At 30.5% G+C, this 17,274-nt stretch overlaps 3 protein-coding genes across 3 annotated transcripts; 2 read left to right on the forward strand and 1 right to left on the reverse strand.

The window, feature by feature from the left end:
- Positions 1 to 2,149: 2,149 nt before the first annotated feature.
- Positions 2,150 to 2,849, forward strand: LOC111302100 (stress-response A/B barrel domain-containing protein At5g22580-like). The gene is made up of 2 exons (XM_022898038.2): positions 2,150 to 2,309; positions 2,426 to 2,849. Exons 1-2 carry the CDS (start codon positions 2,191 to 2,193, stop codon positions 2,622 to 2,624), a joined length of 318 nt encoding a protein of 105 aa, XP_022753773.2. The 5' UTR covers positions 2,150 to 2,190; the 3' UTR covers positions 2,625 to 2,849.
- A 652-nt stretch (positions 2,850 to 3,501) lies between these two features.
- Positions 3,502 to 4,733, forward strand: LOC111302101 (uncharacterized). Its single transcript, XM_022898039.2, has 2 exons — positions 3,502 to 4,419; positions 4,518 to 4,733. The coding sequence occupies exons 1-2, from the start codon at positions 3,699 to 3,701 to the stop codon at positions 4,607 to 4,609; spliced, it is 813 nt and encodes a 270-aa protein (XP_022753774.2). The 5' UTR covers positions 3,502 to 3,698; the 3' UTR covers positions 4,610 to 4,733.
- A 9,685-nt stretch (positions 4,734 to 14,418) lies between these two features.
- On the reverse strand, positions 14,419 to 16,076 carry LOC111302102 (uncharacterized). The gene has a single exon (XM_022898040.2). It carries the CDS (start codon positions 15,499 to 15,501, stop codon positions 14,605 to 14,607), a length of 897 nt encoding a protein of 298 aa, XP_022753775.2. The 5' UTR covers positions 15,502 to 16,076; the 3' UTR covers positions 14,419 to 14,604.
- Between the last annotated feature and the right edge of the window lie 1,198 nt (positions 16,077 to 17,274).

Below are 17,274 nucleotides of genomic sequence, written 5' to 3' on the forward strand. Positions count from 1 at the left end.
AATTTAAAATTTTTATATTTGATTTCAAAAAAAATTCTTTAAAAATATAAGGTTAAGTTTTATCTTATATATCATATCAATAGTCCCACGATTAGCCAATGTAAATTGAGGGCTGACTTAAGGACAAAAACTTAACTGGTTTGCAATTTATCATAGTTGTCTAGGCTTTGTGATAATAATATTAGTTTTTATCGTAAAGGTAATGTATGATATTTTTTACAAAATTATTAAGGTAATATAATTATCAAAATAATTTTATTATTAAAATAATTTTATCACTGAGGATTTAAAAATATTTTGTTTGATTAATAATCATTAATACTTAATAATTAAAGATTACTCATTTGTTATTATTAAAAATTAAATGTTATTTTATTAAAAAATATATAAATAATTATGCATATTATAATAGTTACGTAATTTAATGATTTTAATATTATTTAAAGATAATAATTTGTAAAATATTAATAATTTTTTATTTATTTTAAATATAATATGATTAAATTAATAAATATATTTATTGATAATAAACTAATTTATATAATATAACTTATGTACAAAATATTTAAATTAAAAAATAAAACTAATTTATTAAATTTATAATAAAAGAAAAAGAAAAATTATATTATAAATAAAATATTAAAAAAACATAAATTATTTTTGAATTTATTACAATAAATTTTTTTTTTAAATAAAATTTTATAATATAAAATAATTATAATTTTAAGTGAAAGTAATATTTTAATTCACATATTAAATAGATAATATTGATATTATTAATTTTACATATCATTTTATTTTTGTGATAAAATTTTTTATTTTTTTAAATAAAAATTATATTACCTTTCAAAATAATAATTTAATCACTTTTGATAATCTAATATCACTATCACGTAAATAACCAAACACTTACTAAATATAGTAATTTAATCATCATGTTTAAATCATTTTGATTTTTAGTGTAATCATTTATATCAAACGCTACAAAAAAAAAATAGTATATTCACCTCTCCTTATTATTTCCGTTGATAAAAGATTAAGGTTTTTTTTTTTTTGTTATCGTTTTTTAAAATTAAAACGTTAATCGTAACAAGGCTTACATATGTATCATATTGTTCTTTTTGAATTACCATTGGTTCATGCATTAAAAAAATTACCATTGTTCCCAAGTTCAAACATGGAAAACTAGTGTTTGAGATGATCCCTTGGAAATGTATTTATCAAATAAGTAATTGTTAGAAGGCTGACCCACATTTTTCTTACAAAGCACAGTTGATTTTAGCGTATAACAATGAAGATTATACTATCATGCATCATGCATGCAAATAGAAGAATGTCATCACCAATTAATATTGTTCAAATTACAAAGATTTGATCATTTTTGAAGAAAATTGTCATTTAATTTCTTGTATTATTTTAACAAAAATCTAAACAAATCTTTTTGAATTGACTAATCAAATATTTGCAAAATGCTATTTGACAAAATGAAAATGTAACCCTGGTGCAAGTTGGGCAAATGATAACCATGCATCTCAAAATTGTGGAGGAAAGGGTGTCCTTAATCATAAAAATTTTGATAGCAGATATGACCTCAACTCTTCATTCATGGTGCTCATGTTCTAAGAAAAAGTCTCATAATAAAGATTCCTTAAAGATAAGTATGGTGATCAATGTCATCCATGAACTAAGCTCTGAATAATTGGTACTTTGGAAGTAACGGGGAGGACATGGAGAAAAGTCCAGCAACAAACATTGTGTTCTATAAGTCGGAGAGAAAAAGGAAAGAAAAGAAAAGAAAAGAGGTTGTGTCATGTGAATATGTGATAATAATGCCTGTGAAAATCAGGTGCATAAGATCTCAAATCTGAAGAAAAATGCAACTACACATGACCCCACTTCATGTGCAAAAGGCAAAGAAAGATACACGACAATGGCTGAGGACAATTTCACTGTGCGGTGGGGCAAATAAATGGCAGACTGGTGGGTCCCACCCTTTACTTATGTTGAGGTGCAGATCCTGTATAACAAAGGAGAGACTAAAGACTTTGCCCCCTTGGTCATGATGGTGATTGGTCACACTGGACAGATGGGACTGTGGATGTTGACACAAATAATTTTGGTGTGTGTATAAATTTGTGAGGTTCAAACCTCAAACTTCAAAAGGAGTAGTGTGTTGCAGAGGGGGAGAAAATGGCAGGGTTCAAGCATCTTGTTGTTGTTAAGTTCAAGGAAGATGTGGTGGTGGAGGAGATTTTGAAAGGAATGGAAAAGCTAGTTTCAGAGGTTGATGCTGTCAAGTCCTTTGAATGGTCAGTTCTTGTGTCTTCTTTAATTAATTTTGGTTATGGTTTGCAACAATTGAATCATTTTATTGGGCAATATCAAGAAATCATTTACTTTTCATCAACTGAATCTGTTCTAACAGGGGTCAAGACATAGAAGGTCAAGAGATGCTCAGACAAGGATTTACCCATGCGTTCTTGATGACATTCGACAAGAAAGAAGACTACACAGCGTTTGTCAGCCATCCTAGTCACATTGAATTCTCTGCTACATTTTCAACAGCCATTGACAAGATTGTGCTGCTTGATTTTCCATCTGTTCTAGCAAAGTATCCAGCATGATCCGGCAAGATCTTTCAACAATTAAAAAAAAAAAAAAAAGCTACCCAGGAAATTAATATTGACGGTTTATTATGCCGATCTCTCTTGCATTTATGCATCTATGTTTTATTGCTTGTCATTGCTACCAATTTCCAAAAAGAAAATCTCAATTTGTATTATTTATATGCATCAAAGACATTTAGCTTGCTGATGAATGGACTGAGGAACCATAAAATCCTTTTCACAGCAGTATTTTTTTTAGCCTTACTGGTAATATATATGCACCAGAAAATCCTGAAAAAGGATAAAAGTACTTTCTTGACTTTGTTGTTTCACCTGATCAATGTGATTGATGAGCAGCGAATAGGTTAATTAGCTTTATTCATGATGGTCCCATCTTAACAATCCTGTCTGCCATAATAATTCTTAAATTGCAAGAGAGGGTTCAAAAAAAAAAAAAGCATCAAGATAGCTACTTTTTTTGTCATAATTTCACATGTAAATACGAGTAAATCAATTGCGAAAAAATGCATATACTTAGCACTAAAGGCCATGAACATGGTAGTCTATAAAAATACATGAAGAAACAAGTGGGGCAAAGACCCGTTAGCATGAATTAGAGTTTATCTCAATCAACATCTAATAAATTTAAATTTTAATTCTAAAATCTCTTCTCTTATCCTCAAATTATTGACTTAAATAAAAAAAAACCTCATCAGCTTGATGTCCGAATTGAGTATTAGCAAAGGGGAGAAACAGGCAGGAATCTTACAAAGGATGTTTAAAGGAAAGCAATATTCCACTGGAAAAAGATGACTGAAAAAAGAAAATGGAAGTCCATGTGGGAACGCTAAATTTCGGAAGTAAATAAAAGTGTAACAGATGAAAGATACAGCCATTTCTTCCAATATGATTCCAAAGATGCCACCAAAAACCAAAAAGACTGGGGAGAATGTAACTTTCCCTTTAGCAGATCTGAAGTAGTTTATTTGTTTTATGCCTTCTTATCTGCTCTGATCATCAAAGGCACGATCTCAGCAATCTTGCTCATATCATCTGAAGGGACAAACAAGGAAAAGGAAAAAAAGGAAGACAATGCAAACATTCAAGAAACTCAACTTTCTGCATTCTCTTCTTTCCCTTGTGCTCTTCCTCACCAACTCCACAGCCCAACACGCTCCCACAAATGACTGTGGCAATATTCGGCTTCAGACATCCTTCTTGAGTCAAAATTCCACTAACTCCTTCCCATTAAACCGCATGATCAAATGCAAATCTCAGAAGCTATACTTCAGAACCTCTCTTGGTCTTTTTCCCATATCTTCTATCGATTATACAAGTAAAACACTGACAGTCTCTCACACTTCTTGCTCTTCTTCAGAGCGCTATGTATCCCCTGCACTTCTCTCTGCTGGTTTCCCTTCTCCTCCTCAGCCCAACTCACTTCTTCTCTTCAAGTGCTCACACAAAAGGTATCCCACATCATCATCATCGATCCACAACTGCACTCACTTACACATGTGTGGAGCTGCTTCCGGTGTCCAGAAACAGGAAATTAAAGTTCCATATCCATGTCTACTCGTTCAAGATATTGAAAAGCTTGACGCTGACTTTCATCCAAAAGATTTGAGTTGCTCAGATTACAGGAGGGTATATAGAAGGTCTTTTAGTGAGGAAGACTACGAAGGAGTTGAGCTAGGGACAAGGATTTCTTTCGACATTCCTGACCATGTACCAGATATCTGTAATGAATGTAAAAAGCCTAATGGTAATTGTGGTGTTGGGTTGAAGTGCATTTGCCATGCAAAAGAGTGCAGTAAGTACCCCCCTCGTCTGATCTCTTCAAGTTTGCATTTGATCCATATTCTTGTTGCAATCTTGTGATGTCTGATTGTTTTAATGATGTTTTTGCAGAAGACAAGGTCGTTTCAGCAGCCAACTCACTGAGCACTGGTATTGGTTTCCTATTTCCATTATTTTCTATCAATGTTCTGATGAATTTCTAGATGATATGAGCAGTTCCGAAACATCAAATACAAAGAACAGATAACCTACTTTTTGCTTTCCTTTCTCATGGATGTTAAATTTATATCTCTACTTACTTTTCAACTGGATTGCTATTTAAACTTCTATCATCTATCTACACAAACACAAGAAAACGCACCTAGTTGGAGCCTTCTATCGATGAAAGCATCCATTATGAATTGGTACCTGATGTAGTCAAGCATTATCTCTTCATAAATTTACATGGTTAATGTAGCGAGAAACACATGATCACCAATTCGCCAAAATCGATGAACATTTGATCTCTAGTTAGTGATTTAAATAACATAATTGATGTAGCTGAAAAATGCAGGACAAGGTTTTCCATCCATTGTTTGTACACACCTCTACATCCCAAAATAAGTAAAATGATGAGAAGATGATTTAATCCAGCACAAACCATCTATTATCAATTTACTTGGTTGACTGGAATAGCTTTCTACAAAGATATCAAGATCATAACTTCTATATGAATAAGATTATCAACCAAATTTATAATGCACACTTTTTAGACAGCTAAATGCTATACTGTACTCATGAACTAGACATTGCTTCTTAGCAGCAAAGTAAACGAAACCATTTTATGCTAAGCAGAGAACTTTTGTCGTAACACCCAATCCCACGCTGAAATATGATGAGGATCTAATCTATACTTGTATGAAGATTTTTTGTGAGATAAAATCTTTCGGATCAAAGAAAATGCATCTCTGAGTTCAACATCAACTTGTCCTATCAAAAGGATATAAATATAATTGACAGCTGGGAAACTGAAAACTAGATTTAATTATTCGTAGGATAACATCAAGATTCAAGAAGATATGCTCAGGGGAAAATAATTGAACGAAAACAACAGTAGCATGGTGGCCATTTTGTGGGTGTCCAGTGAATATTTAACGGTGAGTTGCAAAATGGGGCCTTAACGAGAAATGGGTTGGAGAAGGGAGCATATGCATCCATTTCCTTTTACATAAAGCTTCAAGATCTGAATGATGAAAAGGAAAACATTCAACATCAAACAGATCATTCCCATCTTGAAATGAGAATTCATATATTAAAAATTAATTATAGCAATATATGATAGTTGGAAAACTGAGATGTAATCTGATGAAATATATGTTGTTAAATTCATCTTTACAGGCTATGCAAAGCACTTTCCAACTAGCCAAAAAGCCACAAAAACTATTTCCACACCATGGATCACTCAATCCATCCTTAACCTGTAAAACTCACGTGAAAAAGCTGACTGGTATCGAAGTTTCTTCAATATTTAAAAGAAAATTTGAACCAAGAAATTGGAATAATAATTTGGCTATAGCCAGAAGGCAGAAACAGGAATGAACTAGTAAGCTTTCAGATGATGACTCAGGAACCACTGTCTCTCAGTCTATGGGGCAACATTCACTTCTTAGGCACCCGAGGTAGCTTTTGAATTTACTTTGCTGAGTAATAAGGCAGCCCTTGCTCTCTCTAAACCCAAAGTGGTCTGATCACTGATGGAAAGCCCATCCAAACAAGAACAGCAGAAACTAAGCTTTAAAAATATACTCAGCCTTTACTTTGGATGAAATTCTTTGTATTATCTAAACCCTATTGTTTAAGTTCCTTAATTCTGATAACATTTATTCAACTTTTTTCCTGCTAAAGGGAGTCCATTTGATTTGAGTGAGACTAATGACTTTAAACCCCTGCTGCAGGCCTTCACACCACCTCAGTTAATCTTTTGTTACATCAAACAAGAAGTACAACTTTAAGTAAAGAAACCATAGACAAACTGAGGGAAAAACATTGCATTGTGAAAATCTTTATTCTTTAACAACTGAGTCGAGCCCAACTCTTCAATATACATCAATATATAGTAGATATATATAGAGATTATAAAAGCACTCGTCAAACAAAAGAGCCCAAAGCTATTTTCATCTTGCTCATTGTCAAACTAGAGACTACTTTCTTCTAATTTTTTATTGCTAATTAATTTGATCTCGTCAACTCGGATGCCATAATCTTGTAAGAGTTGGTGAACTTCCACAACTGAGAATGGACTTCCTAGGCTAAGTATTGGAGATATAAGAAACCGATATGAAAGGAGTTGAAGAATTAAAACATTTTGGAGGATAAATGATTGGCAAATGCAAGTGAAGAACTTGAAACATTGACTCCAAGAACAATTTTTTTTTTAATCACCAGATTAGATTAGTATCACAAAACCATTTTCAAATGCATATCAAAGAATATTTACATCGAATTTAAATCTTATAAGCAAAGTATTTGATCTTACCAATTAAACTACAAGAACCAATGATGATGGTGATTCTATTATTAACCAAATTCTATGGTTATTGATAAGCCTAGTGCTGGTGTCTCCCAAGTAGTGTTACTGTTTCATGAAGATAGATCTATTTTTTTAAATAAGCTTGTCCTATATTCAAATAGTAATATCAGCACCAAAGCATTTGATTTCATAATAATGTAATACCCAAGCCCTATTTTATATCCTAAATAGTTGACCCAACCCATATTAAAAAAAAAAAAAAGAAAACAGAAGGAAGTTTTCCTTCCCTAATTTCTCTGAAAGGAAAGGGAATACGAAAGTTAGAAAAAAAAAAACTCTAAGGAAGAGAAGAGAATGGTTGAGATTGAGAATTTAATCGTATAATTGAAGATTTGGAGGTAATACTTGCTTTTTAAACTCTTTAATTTTTGTTTTTTTTGAGAAAAACTCAAATATTATGTTAGGTTTTTAATATTTTAAATTTTCAGACAACATTCCTATAATTCTTTAGTTAAATTGTAGGTTCTAATAGAAAGGTCTCTTCAAGGTCTTTTTAATGGTGTATGTGGCACTTTATTTAATTGAATAATTTAGGAGAATATAGTGTTTCAAGTTTTTTATTTTTGAGTTTCTAACAATTATAAATACTCAATTTTAAGTTGCCAAAACTTCATACTTCAGTGGCTGATTTGGTCAAAATTTAGGTGCTTTTGATAGTACAAAATATGAACTTTCTAGTGGTACAATTGATTTGTTCAAATAATTTATAAACTAAGAGAATCGAAGCCCCAAAATATGTTTTATGAATATGAAACTCAAAAAATCTGAATTGCTTATGATAATTTGTTTAGTTTTGGCCTTCAAAACATCGATATTTGGAAATCATTTTTGCCAAAACAAAATTCTAACTTGTGTTATTACATTCCTAATTTAAAGTTATGCTTTCTTTTGTCACTAAGAACTATAGGATATTCGAGATTTTATAGTTCAAATTAAGTTAAATAATCACAAAAATGTGAAAATTTCATAATTTAGAAATTCTCATTTTTAATTATTTTAAAAATTATTTTCAACCACTATTTGATTTACTTAATTATAAATTACATAAGTTTTAGTTATATTATTTTAAATGATTTACTTATTTTAATATATTTTTATTATATTAATTCCATATTTTTAATAATGTTAAATGTTTATTAAGTTATATTCAAATTTATAAAAAAATGATTACTATTAAGTATTAAAAATTAAATATTTGTAAAAATATATATTGCTACTGATTTTTATGTTTTAATTTTTAATTTAATAGTTATACTTAATTTTAGGTATTTTGCTATATTAAAAGAAAATTTGTTTTATATGCTAAAAAAAATATTTTCAATTAGTATTGAATTGTCGAAAAGTTTGCCATTCAACCCAATTTGCTTAGGATGACTCGCAGAAGTTTTGCTTTATTAAATTTATGTTTTTGAGATAAATTCTAATTTTTTAATATTTCTTGAATTATTAAGATACTAAGAGAATTAAGTGATTTGCTGCTTAAGTTTCGGTTTAGCGCTCAAGTAAATAACTTGATATCTCTTCGATTTTTATGTCCCTAAAAATTAGCCTCAATATAATTAGAGTTAAAATATATAATATATATTATTTTGTCTATTTGTTTTATAAATCGGGTTGAGTATGCAAAATGTACATATGATTTATTTGTTATGACTTTGGAATATGGTTTGATGTTGTTTTGATTTCCGAATATGATTTTATAATAATATATTTATATATCCATCATTTGTCATAATATGAAATTTTGTTTTGGAATGATCATGGAATTTACTTTGTATGAATTATGTTTTAAAAAAATTTATAAATATTAAATTTGTATATGTTAGGTAATCTAAAAATATATTGTTGGTTTTTGTCTCCTAGTATAACTATACTCTAACCCTGCCAATCGGGGTTAATTGTTAGTCATATCGACATGTACTTTATAATATTGATACATGTTTTGAACTATGCCACCGGTTGAGAATAATAGTTTTGGTTCACAATGTCATTGGTGATAACTTCTGTCTCATTGCATTAAAGGGATTATTGTGATTTTTGTTTTATCCCATTACACTAACGGGTTAATTATGATTATTAGTACAACGATCTAATTGCTTCTAATATACTTTTATTCTATTACATTACAAGAAAAATTCTAATTATGGCATATGCCATAGGGGTTAAGTGTGATCGTAGTATGTTACGAAAGACTAAATAAATTTATAATTTAGTGATATTTGATTCCGTTTTGTGATATGAGAATTTGGTTTTGAGAATATGTTTATGAATACAATATTACCTAAAATATTTTTGAATCAATTAGTTAATGTTTTGGCCTAAATGTTGTATGGCATACTTAATCCAACTGAGGGGATGTCCGTTACTCATTCCTTTAATTTTTTTTACTTTTTCAGATTTTTATATTTATATCTTGAAAGGCTTAATCTCGACAACTACTTGAATTAGTAAGATTAGCATTTGTCTTTAGCTTGGTATAGCTTTCAAGTAAGTATTTTATTATTGATTCTAAAATATTTGCTAATAAGAATTTTATTATCTTCGACCAATTTATAAATGATATAATTTTGTAGATTCGAGATTTTGTAAAGTATTATTTTGGAGATTATTAAAGATTTTGATTTAGTTCGATATCCGTTGTTTTGCATACTTATGAGATTCGTCTTATGAATATATATAACATTGTTACGTCCTAAATCTTTATATTTGGGGCGTGACAAATAATTTTTCTTGAAGAATTGAGTTCACTTCAAATCTCCTTTCTCTAATATTTCCCAAAAGTTAAAGTAACTAGATGAAATGAGAAATAATTCCAAGTACAAAAACTAATCATGATAATTCAATACCATACCTTCTTTAGAAAGCAAAATAAGTGTTTTTTCGTGTGATTTTATCTGTTGAAAGTGTTGACGCTCTAAAGGGTTGTTCAAAAGAAAAGAATGTCACAAGGAAAATGCATGAAGAATTATTATCTGTGGTCTTCAAACAAATAAATTGCAAAACTGGTGAAGAATAGGTGGAATAATCTCTAAAGCCATTGGAAAAAAGAATTTGTGATGGAAAACCAAAGCTTTTTTTTCCCCTAAATTCTAACTAAAACACATACCAAGATAACCTAAACCAAAACCATCAATCATCATCATCTCCAATACACCAAATCTACTCCATGAATGAGGAAATCTGCACCCAACCAAAAAGATGTTATTCGCTTTAATATAAAAGTTTTCAGTTTTATCCTACAAAAAAAAAATCTTACAAGTTTGAGTTTTTAAATCTTCACTGATATATCGATTCTCAAAACATCTTAGTATGAGATTGGAGTGTTATAAACTCCTCTATTAAAATTTGAAATTTTTATCAAATTTAATATAAAGTACACATAAAACTAGAATCACATCTAATATTAGGATTCTAAAGGTAACTCTCACCATGTAACACTTAATTCACTTGGGATTTTAGGTGTAATATTTAACTCCCGTTCGACTTGTGACCACTTTGATATCATCTGTGAAAACTTATACCCAAATTGTGAAGTATTATCCATTTTGATTCGCTCAAGATTTTATCCTACAAAAAAAGTTTCATAAGTTTGAATTTTTAAGTTTCTACTTGCATATCATAACACATTTTCAATGAGATTAAGATGTCCTAATGATTACAAAGGAATTTCAAATGTCAAAATATGGTAGACTATTAAAAGAAAATTTTATTATCCTAATTGGGTTATGCATTTCATCGATTATATATATATATATATAAGAGGTTGTAATCTTAAAATAAAAGAAAAGATTATGTGTTTAGAATTTAAACTCTAAATATATCAAATGTTATTTTTATTAGAAATAATGACTCAAATCTCATAAGATATTTATTTGGGATTGATTAGATATTATTTGATGGACAAAAAGACTTGTAGAAGAAGAATTTTAAGAGGAAAAAAATTTTTAATAAGAATATTTGACTTGCAGAAAAAGAATTTTAAGAGGAAAGTGATTCCTAATAGGTAAGTTTTGTATACTTATAAATAGGTTAAGTCTTTATAAGTTAGGTATGAGAAAAAAAAATGTAAAAGAGTTATAGGATTTTAAAAGATAAACACCTTATAAAATTATTAGAGATTTATATCTTATGGGTGTATATGTTTGAATGTTTGTAAGTGAATTAGAGGAGACTGAGATGATTCACATAGAGATGGTGCATAGGTGCACAAGGGTATATATTTGTTTGGATTGAGAATATTTCATAGGACTAACAAAGATTGAGAGAGCCCATGGATATTGATTGTTGAATACTTGATATATATTGTATATTTGTAGGTCTCTACAACTAGTAGATCTTGTTTCTTATCTGTGGATGTAGGTCAGTTGGGTCGAACTATGTTAAATTATTATCTCTTCATTGATTGATTAATTATTTGATTATGCTTCTACTGGTGTAATTGGATTGAGGCTTTTTTGTTTAACAAGTAGTATCAAAGCTTTATTTTTGGTGCAAGTAGCAAAGTCTAATAACAAGTAGTAGAAAAGCTATGGTGATCCCCAACAAATAATATTATAGCTGAAAGTTTGAGACATAGAAAGAAGTAAGCTCAGAGGAGCCTGATTCAATAGAAGAATTTGAGTTTATATTTTGAAGATTGAGGATCGGTTTGCGTAAAACTTGAAAACACATAAAAAAAAAGATAATTGTGAGACTTCCATTATAAGTAGAGCTAAACATGTCTAGCATGAAAACAAATGATTTGATGAAATTTAAGTTAAGATGAAGATTGTTGGGAATAGTGAATCAAATCCCATAAGAGATTTGTTTGGGATTGGTTAGATATTACTTGATGGATGAAAAGATTTGCAAAAAAAAGAATTATAAAAGGAAATTGATTCTTAGTAGTTAAGTTTGACTTGTAAAAAAAAAAATTTAAGAGAAAAGTGATTCTTAATAATTAAGTTTGTATACTTATAAATATATAAAGTATCTATAGGATTAGGTATGAAAAAAAAGATTTAAGAGAGTAGAATTTTATGTGATAGACACCTCATAAGACTACTAGAGATTTACATCTTATGGGTGTGTATATATGTTTGTTTGGGTTGATAATATTCTATAGAATTAGAAAATATTTAGAGAACCTATAGATATTGATTATAAGTGCTTGATATGGATTGTATGTTTATAATTCTCTAAAATTAATAGATCTTTTTTCTCATTTATGTACAAAGGTCAATTGGGTTGAATCACGTTAAATTACTATCTCTTGATTGATTGATTAATTGTTTAATTATGCTTCTGCTAGTGTAATTAAATTGAGGTATTTTTGCTTAACAATTTTTTCATAGCGATCACATAAAGCAATTGATTAATTGCCGGATTCTATTATTTCATTGACTTTAATTTAATCAAATGAATTGTTCTCAACAACTTCAACAGTATGAATGATAAATAAATTTAGCTTCAGTTTTGGGTTTCAAGAAAACTTTAAAGTTCCTTCCATTAGAAGAAATAGCAGTAGTAATAATCATCATTCATATTTCATAACAATGACAGAATGTGAGCCTCAAGAGTCAAGCGCACACCTAACGACATATCTTTTCACCCTTTTCGATTTTGTGGTTGGCCGTTTTAAAACTCCTGTCCCAACATTCTCATTTACGCACCATAAAGCAAGTTTGTCTTTATTTTGGAACATTGATCATGGTTCTGGCCACCGCATTTCCAGTTTGTCTGTTTTTGACAGCACTTATCCTTTGAGAGTTAAGGATAAAATGAATGTCCAAGCAACAGATAAGTTGTTAAGTTTTGCTTTATCTGTCTAATTCTGAGTTAATACAGAACATTAATGTTAGCAGAACTATAGTAGAGATAAGACACCAGAGAGATATATATATCCTTGGCATGTCTCCCCAATGATTCCAGAATTATATCTGTTTGAGATTGGCCCACTGGAAGATCTGTCCTGTTAGTAAAGTAGATGGTTTCCTCAAGCTAAGATTCAATGAAATTTGTAAATGGTGAAATGCTAAAGTATTAACTATAAAAAAATTAAATGGAAACAACACCAGGCTGGTGAACCTACATCAGGTCAACTACTACTTTTACCATCACACATTCTGCAAGATATTCAAAAACCTTTTCTGCTGTGTGCAATAATGTCCAGAGGATTTATCAGCATTTCTTGGTTGTCTTCATTTAAATTTCACAGGAACAAGGGAAGGGGTGGAGCCAAAGAATTAATGTTACTCTTTAGCAAGCGATACCCTTTGCAAACTGAGTACTTAGTTCAATCGGTTTATATAACCACCGCTAAATGGTATCATCCAATAAATCCGAAGTTCAAATTCCAACACCGCAATCCCTTCTTTTGTTGCGACTTTTTTGTGCGAAATAAATAAATAAATAAATACCCTTTGCAATCCTTAGCTTCTGATGCTCCAATGAAGAGTCTGAATAAGAGTACTTAAAGCCTGAAGATTTTAGTGTCATCTCTAAGTTAAACTAAGTTAAACTGAGTCCAAGTGTCCTTTTGGAAAGTTTTGCTTCTTGCTTGTGGACCAAATATTATTAATTCAAGGGAACAAGGGGACCATAGTCATTACTAAAGAGGGGGTAAGGCATAAGGGGTCCTAGTCTCCTTGAGCATAATTGAGTACTATCCTTTGGTGACAGAAGGTATCAAACATGCAAGTCCAAGATTGCTAAAAGCTTGTTCAAACTTGATTTAATGCTTGATGGAACATAGCATGAGCATGTTCACAATGGTTTGATAGTCAGACTTAATTGGGTTATAAAACAAATTCACAGTGAAAAGAAAGTAACATGGAAGGAAAGAAAATTAGAGAAAGCAGTTAATAGCAAGAAGATGAATAAATTTGGTTAATTCTTGGCCTTGGAAAGCATCCAAAGAAAGCGGAAATGATCCATTTACTGTATGCCTAATAAACAAGAAATATTATATATATGTAAATGGAAATATTCTTTGGTCAAATTGCTTCTGATTATTATCAGGAGATTCCCAACTTTATTTTGTGCTTTTAAGGGCAAAAGCAATCTTCCTTGATATCTTTCAATATATCCAAATTCTTTCTAGCAAATCTTCATTGATACCCTTCAAAATCCTGAAAAGTTTGTTTGAGCTGTCTTTTCTTTTACGGTCCTTTCAATTGTTTGAACCTCACAACAATGTCCTACTTTCAAATTTTTACTGCCTTTGTTAAGATTATATTTCTGACAATTAATTTGGCAAATTTTGATTACCATCCTGATAAGATAAACATATCAAAATTCAAAATAACTTTTTTTTTTTTTACAAAGGAGATAAAGAGAAAATGATTGTAGCGATGAGATTTGAATTTTAAATTTATTTAATTTTATTTTTTAAAAATTATTTGCATGAATCAAATGACCTAAATTTTAACTTTAATTCGAATGCTATATTTAGTTATTCTATAATTCATATTTCTGCGACTCAAGAAAACTAAAATATTCTGCAGCTCAAGTTATTTTCTTTTCTTATATGATCAACGAATTAAGTATCTATTTCTTTCAAGTAGAAAAGGGGAAAAAGAAAAGAAAATTGGACAAAAAAAATGAGAAATTAAAACAAATAAACAAACATGGACAAAGTCAGTAGTTTCTTTATGTGTTCTTACAGGCATAAATCAACAACGAGAATTGAACTCTGTCTTGATCTTTCTGCACCAACTTCTCCTCCAACCAAAGCCGGCTATCCAATCCACTTCTTGTCCTGAACATGAATACAGCAGAACCAGTGGCAGGATTGAAGAACCAGTCGTGCACATCCCACATCAGATCAACTAGCAATCCATCAACAAATATTGTCTGGTTTCCTCTAAAATTCCACTGCAGTCTCTTTACACGAATCACTGTCTTCTTATCGATACAAACTGATAAAACTGGATACTTTAGCCCTTCATGTTCTCCGCTACATCTGATCATAATATCATGTATAATGCCTGTATCACAGAATTGAGCCTTGGTGGAATAAAGTGTATTACCTGAACAATGTTCTTCCCGAGAAATGAGAGAGACTTTAGCAACTGTGGTGGTAGTTTTGAACTTCTTGGTGACAGCTTCAGCCATATCACCTATAATAAGGCCTATCTCTGAATCAACCATGACCAGGACGTAGAATCCATCAACCGGTTCGGGTCCTACATCATACTTGGCCGTAGAAAGATCCCAAAAGACTTCGATCTTCGAATGATCAGATTCAATCACTTTGTTGCCTTTCTTCTTCCTGAAAAACCTCAAATTCGTGTTGAGCTTGAAACTTGTTGAAGGGTCATCACCAAAGTTTATGCTTAGGCCTTGACCGGTTTGATTCTTGCACCAAGTGACTCTGATCAAGAGCTGCTTCTCGGTTGAAAGAATGACTTTGTAAATACCTGTGACTGCATTCTGGACTGAAGGCACTAGGCTTGGAGAGATGCAAGCATTGGTTGAATAGCTAGAACATGAAGAATGAGAAACATTTACTGCGTTTTCACTAAAACAAGAAACAATGTCTCTCATTGTAGCTAAAGAACAATATTGAAGATGATATATTTAAAACTGCAAATTGGTTTCTTCGAGTAAAAGAAAGATCTAAAGGTTTGGAGATATGGGTCTTTCTCTTTTGGCTTATGAACAAAAAATGAATATGTCAGGAAACTGGACAAAGTTTGGTGCTTTTGATTTGTCTCTCCCTGCTTTCAATTTTTCTAAACAAGAAAGCGGGCAGCAGCAAGGAAATTCAGGTTATCTCACCTTATATAATCTTCAATAAGAAGGGAAAAAAACAGAAGAGAGATACAGCAAAAACTTCCAAGCTTTATTTTCTATACTCTCTTTTGCCAGTTCACAAGAAATATTAAAAACTCAAAAAAAAAAAAAAAAAAAAAGCTAGAAAAAGGAGTGTTGGACCTGGTCTGAACACTAGCACTTGTTTTGACATGATATCATGGATGCTTTTAATTCCTTACCGTTGGCTTTTTAGATTATGAATACTGATCATTAAAGGTGAAAAAAAAAAAAACTGAGGGAAAATCTTTTAATTGGAGAAGTACCCTTTGTTTATTCTCTTTGAAGTATAGAAAGTTAAATATGGCCCCTGGTAAGATTTTACAGAAGTTTTGGGGACAGTGAAAACAAGTGGGTCTGGAAAGATACAAGACATGTGTTGGAAATATGGGTAGGGATGAATTTTGAAGGCAGATTTTTTTTTTACTAAAAGTAATGTTGGCAGTGGGATGACTATGATAGTGAATTTTGCCCCCACAAAATAAATTTAGCCTCTAGACCCACCAGCTCCTGCTGCTTCCAACACCCTTATGTTTAAAAGCAAGGCATAATGAGAGCAAGAAAACTTTACCCTTTTCACTTTCATTTTTATGTTTGTTTTCCTTTTTATCCCCTAAATTTATTATTGAATATATTAACTAAATTAATTCATACAATTCTTTTAAAATACGATATTTAATATATTTAAAAATCAAATCTGCAATCAATTTTTTATATTTTTACAATGCAACTTTTTATAAAAAAAAAATTATTGAAATGTTTACTTAACAATAAAGTAGTGTTACTATTTTAGTTAGAGTTGGAGCTGGTCTACTTGTTACATCCCTTTTATACAAAAATATCATGTGGTTACAGTTTAGAAGCAACATTGAAAGCAATGCCCAAGCCCCATGAACTTTTCAAGGGTTTTGGGTCAAGATTCAAGAGTCCCCTAGTTCCCCACCCAGAAAAAAAATATGCATATATCAATGCCCTTAGAAATTGATTAGTTTGAACTATTCCTCCAGAAGTTAATTATAAGAGAAGTTGAAGCTTTGTCGAAATGGATTAAAGTAGTTTGAAGATATAACTAAAGAAAAGAACCCATGATTTGAGTGCTTTAAAAAGTTTAAATGAAAGAATGAAAAAAGAAGAGGAGAGACAAGATCTGTTAATTAGAACATGCATGTGGGTTTTATATTATCATTATGTTTTTAAACAAACATGTTTATTTTGATATAATGAGAGAAAGATTGAGTAAAGTTTTGAAAAGATAATGGATAGTGGGCATTTGGCAACTGGCATAAAAGCATCTGTCATGAAAATATAAAACAATTCAATGAGTATTTTTTTTTTGTTTAGAATTTTCGGTGTTCGATAGTAATTTTGGACATTGATTAATCTGAAATTGAACCGGATTTCATAAAAAAAATAAATTTTTTTAAATTTATTTTTTCAATTCATAAAATTCAAAATCGAGATCTTACTTAAAAGAATCGAACTCTTTGCTACTTAGATAAACAAACG

Source organism: Durio zibethinus, chromosome 15 (assembly GCF_047325235.1).
Source record: "Durio zibethinus cultivar Kanyao isolate XHJ-2024 chromosome 15, ASM4732523v1, whole genome shotgun sequence".
NCBI classification, from domain to species: Eukaryota; Viridiplantae; Streptophyta; class Magnoliopsida; order Malvales; family Malvaceae; genus Durio; species Durio zibethinus.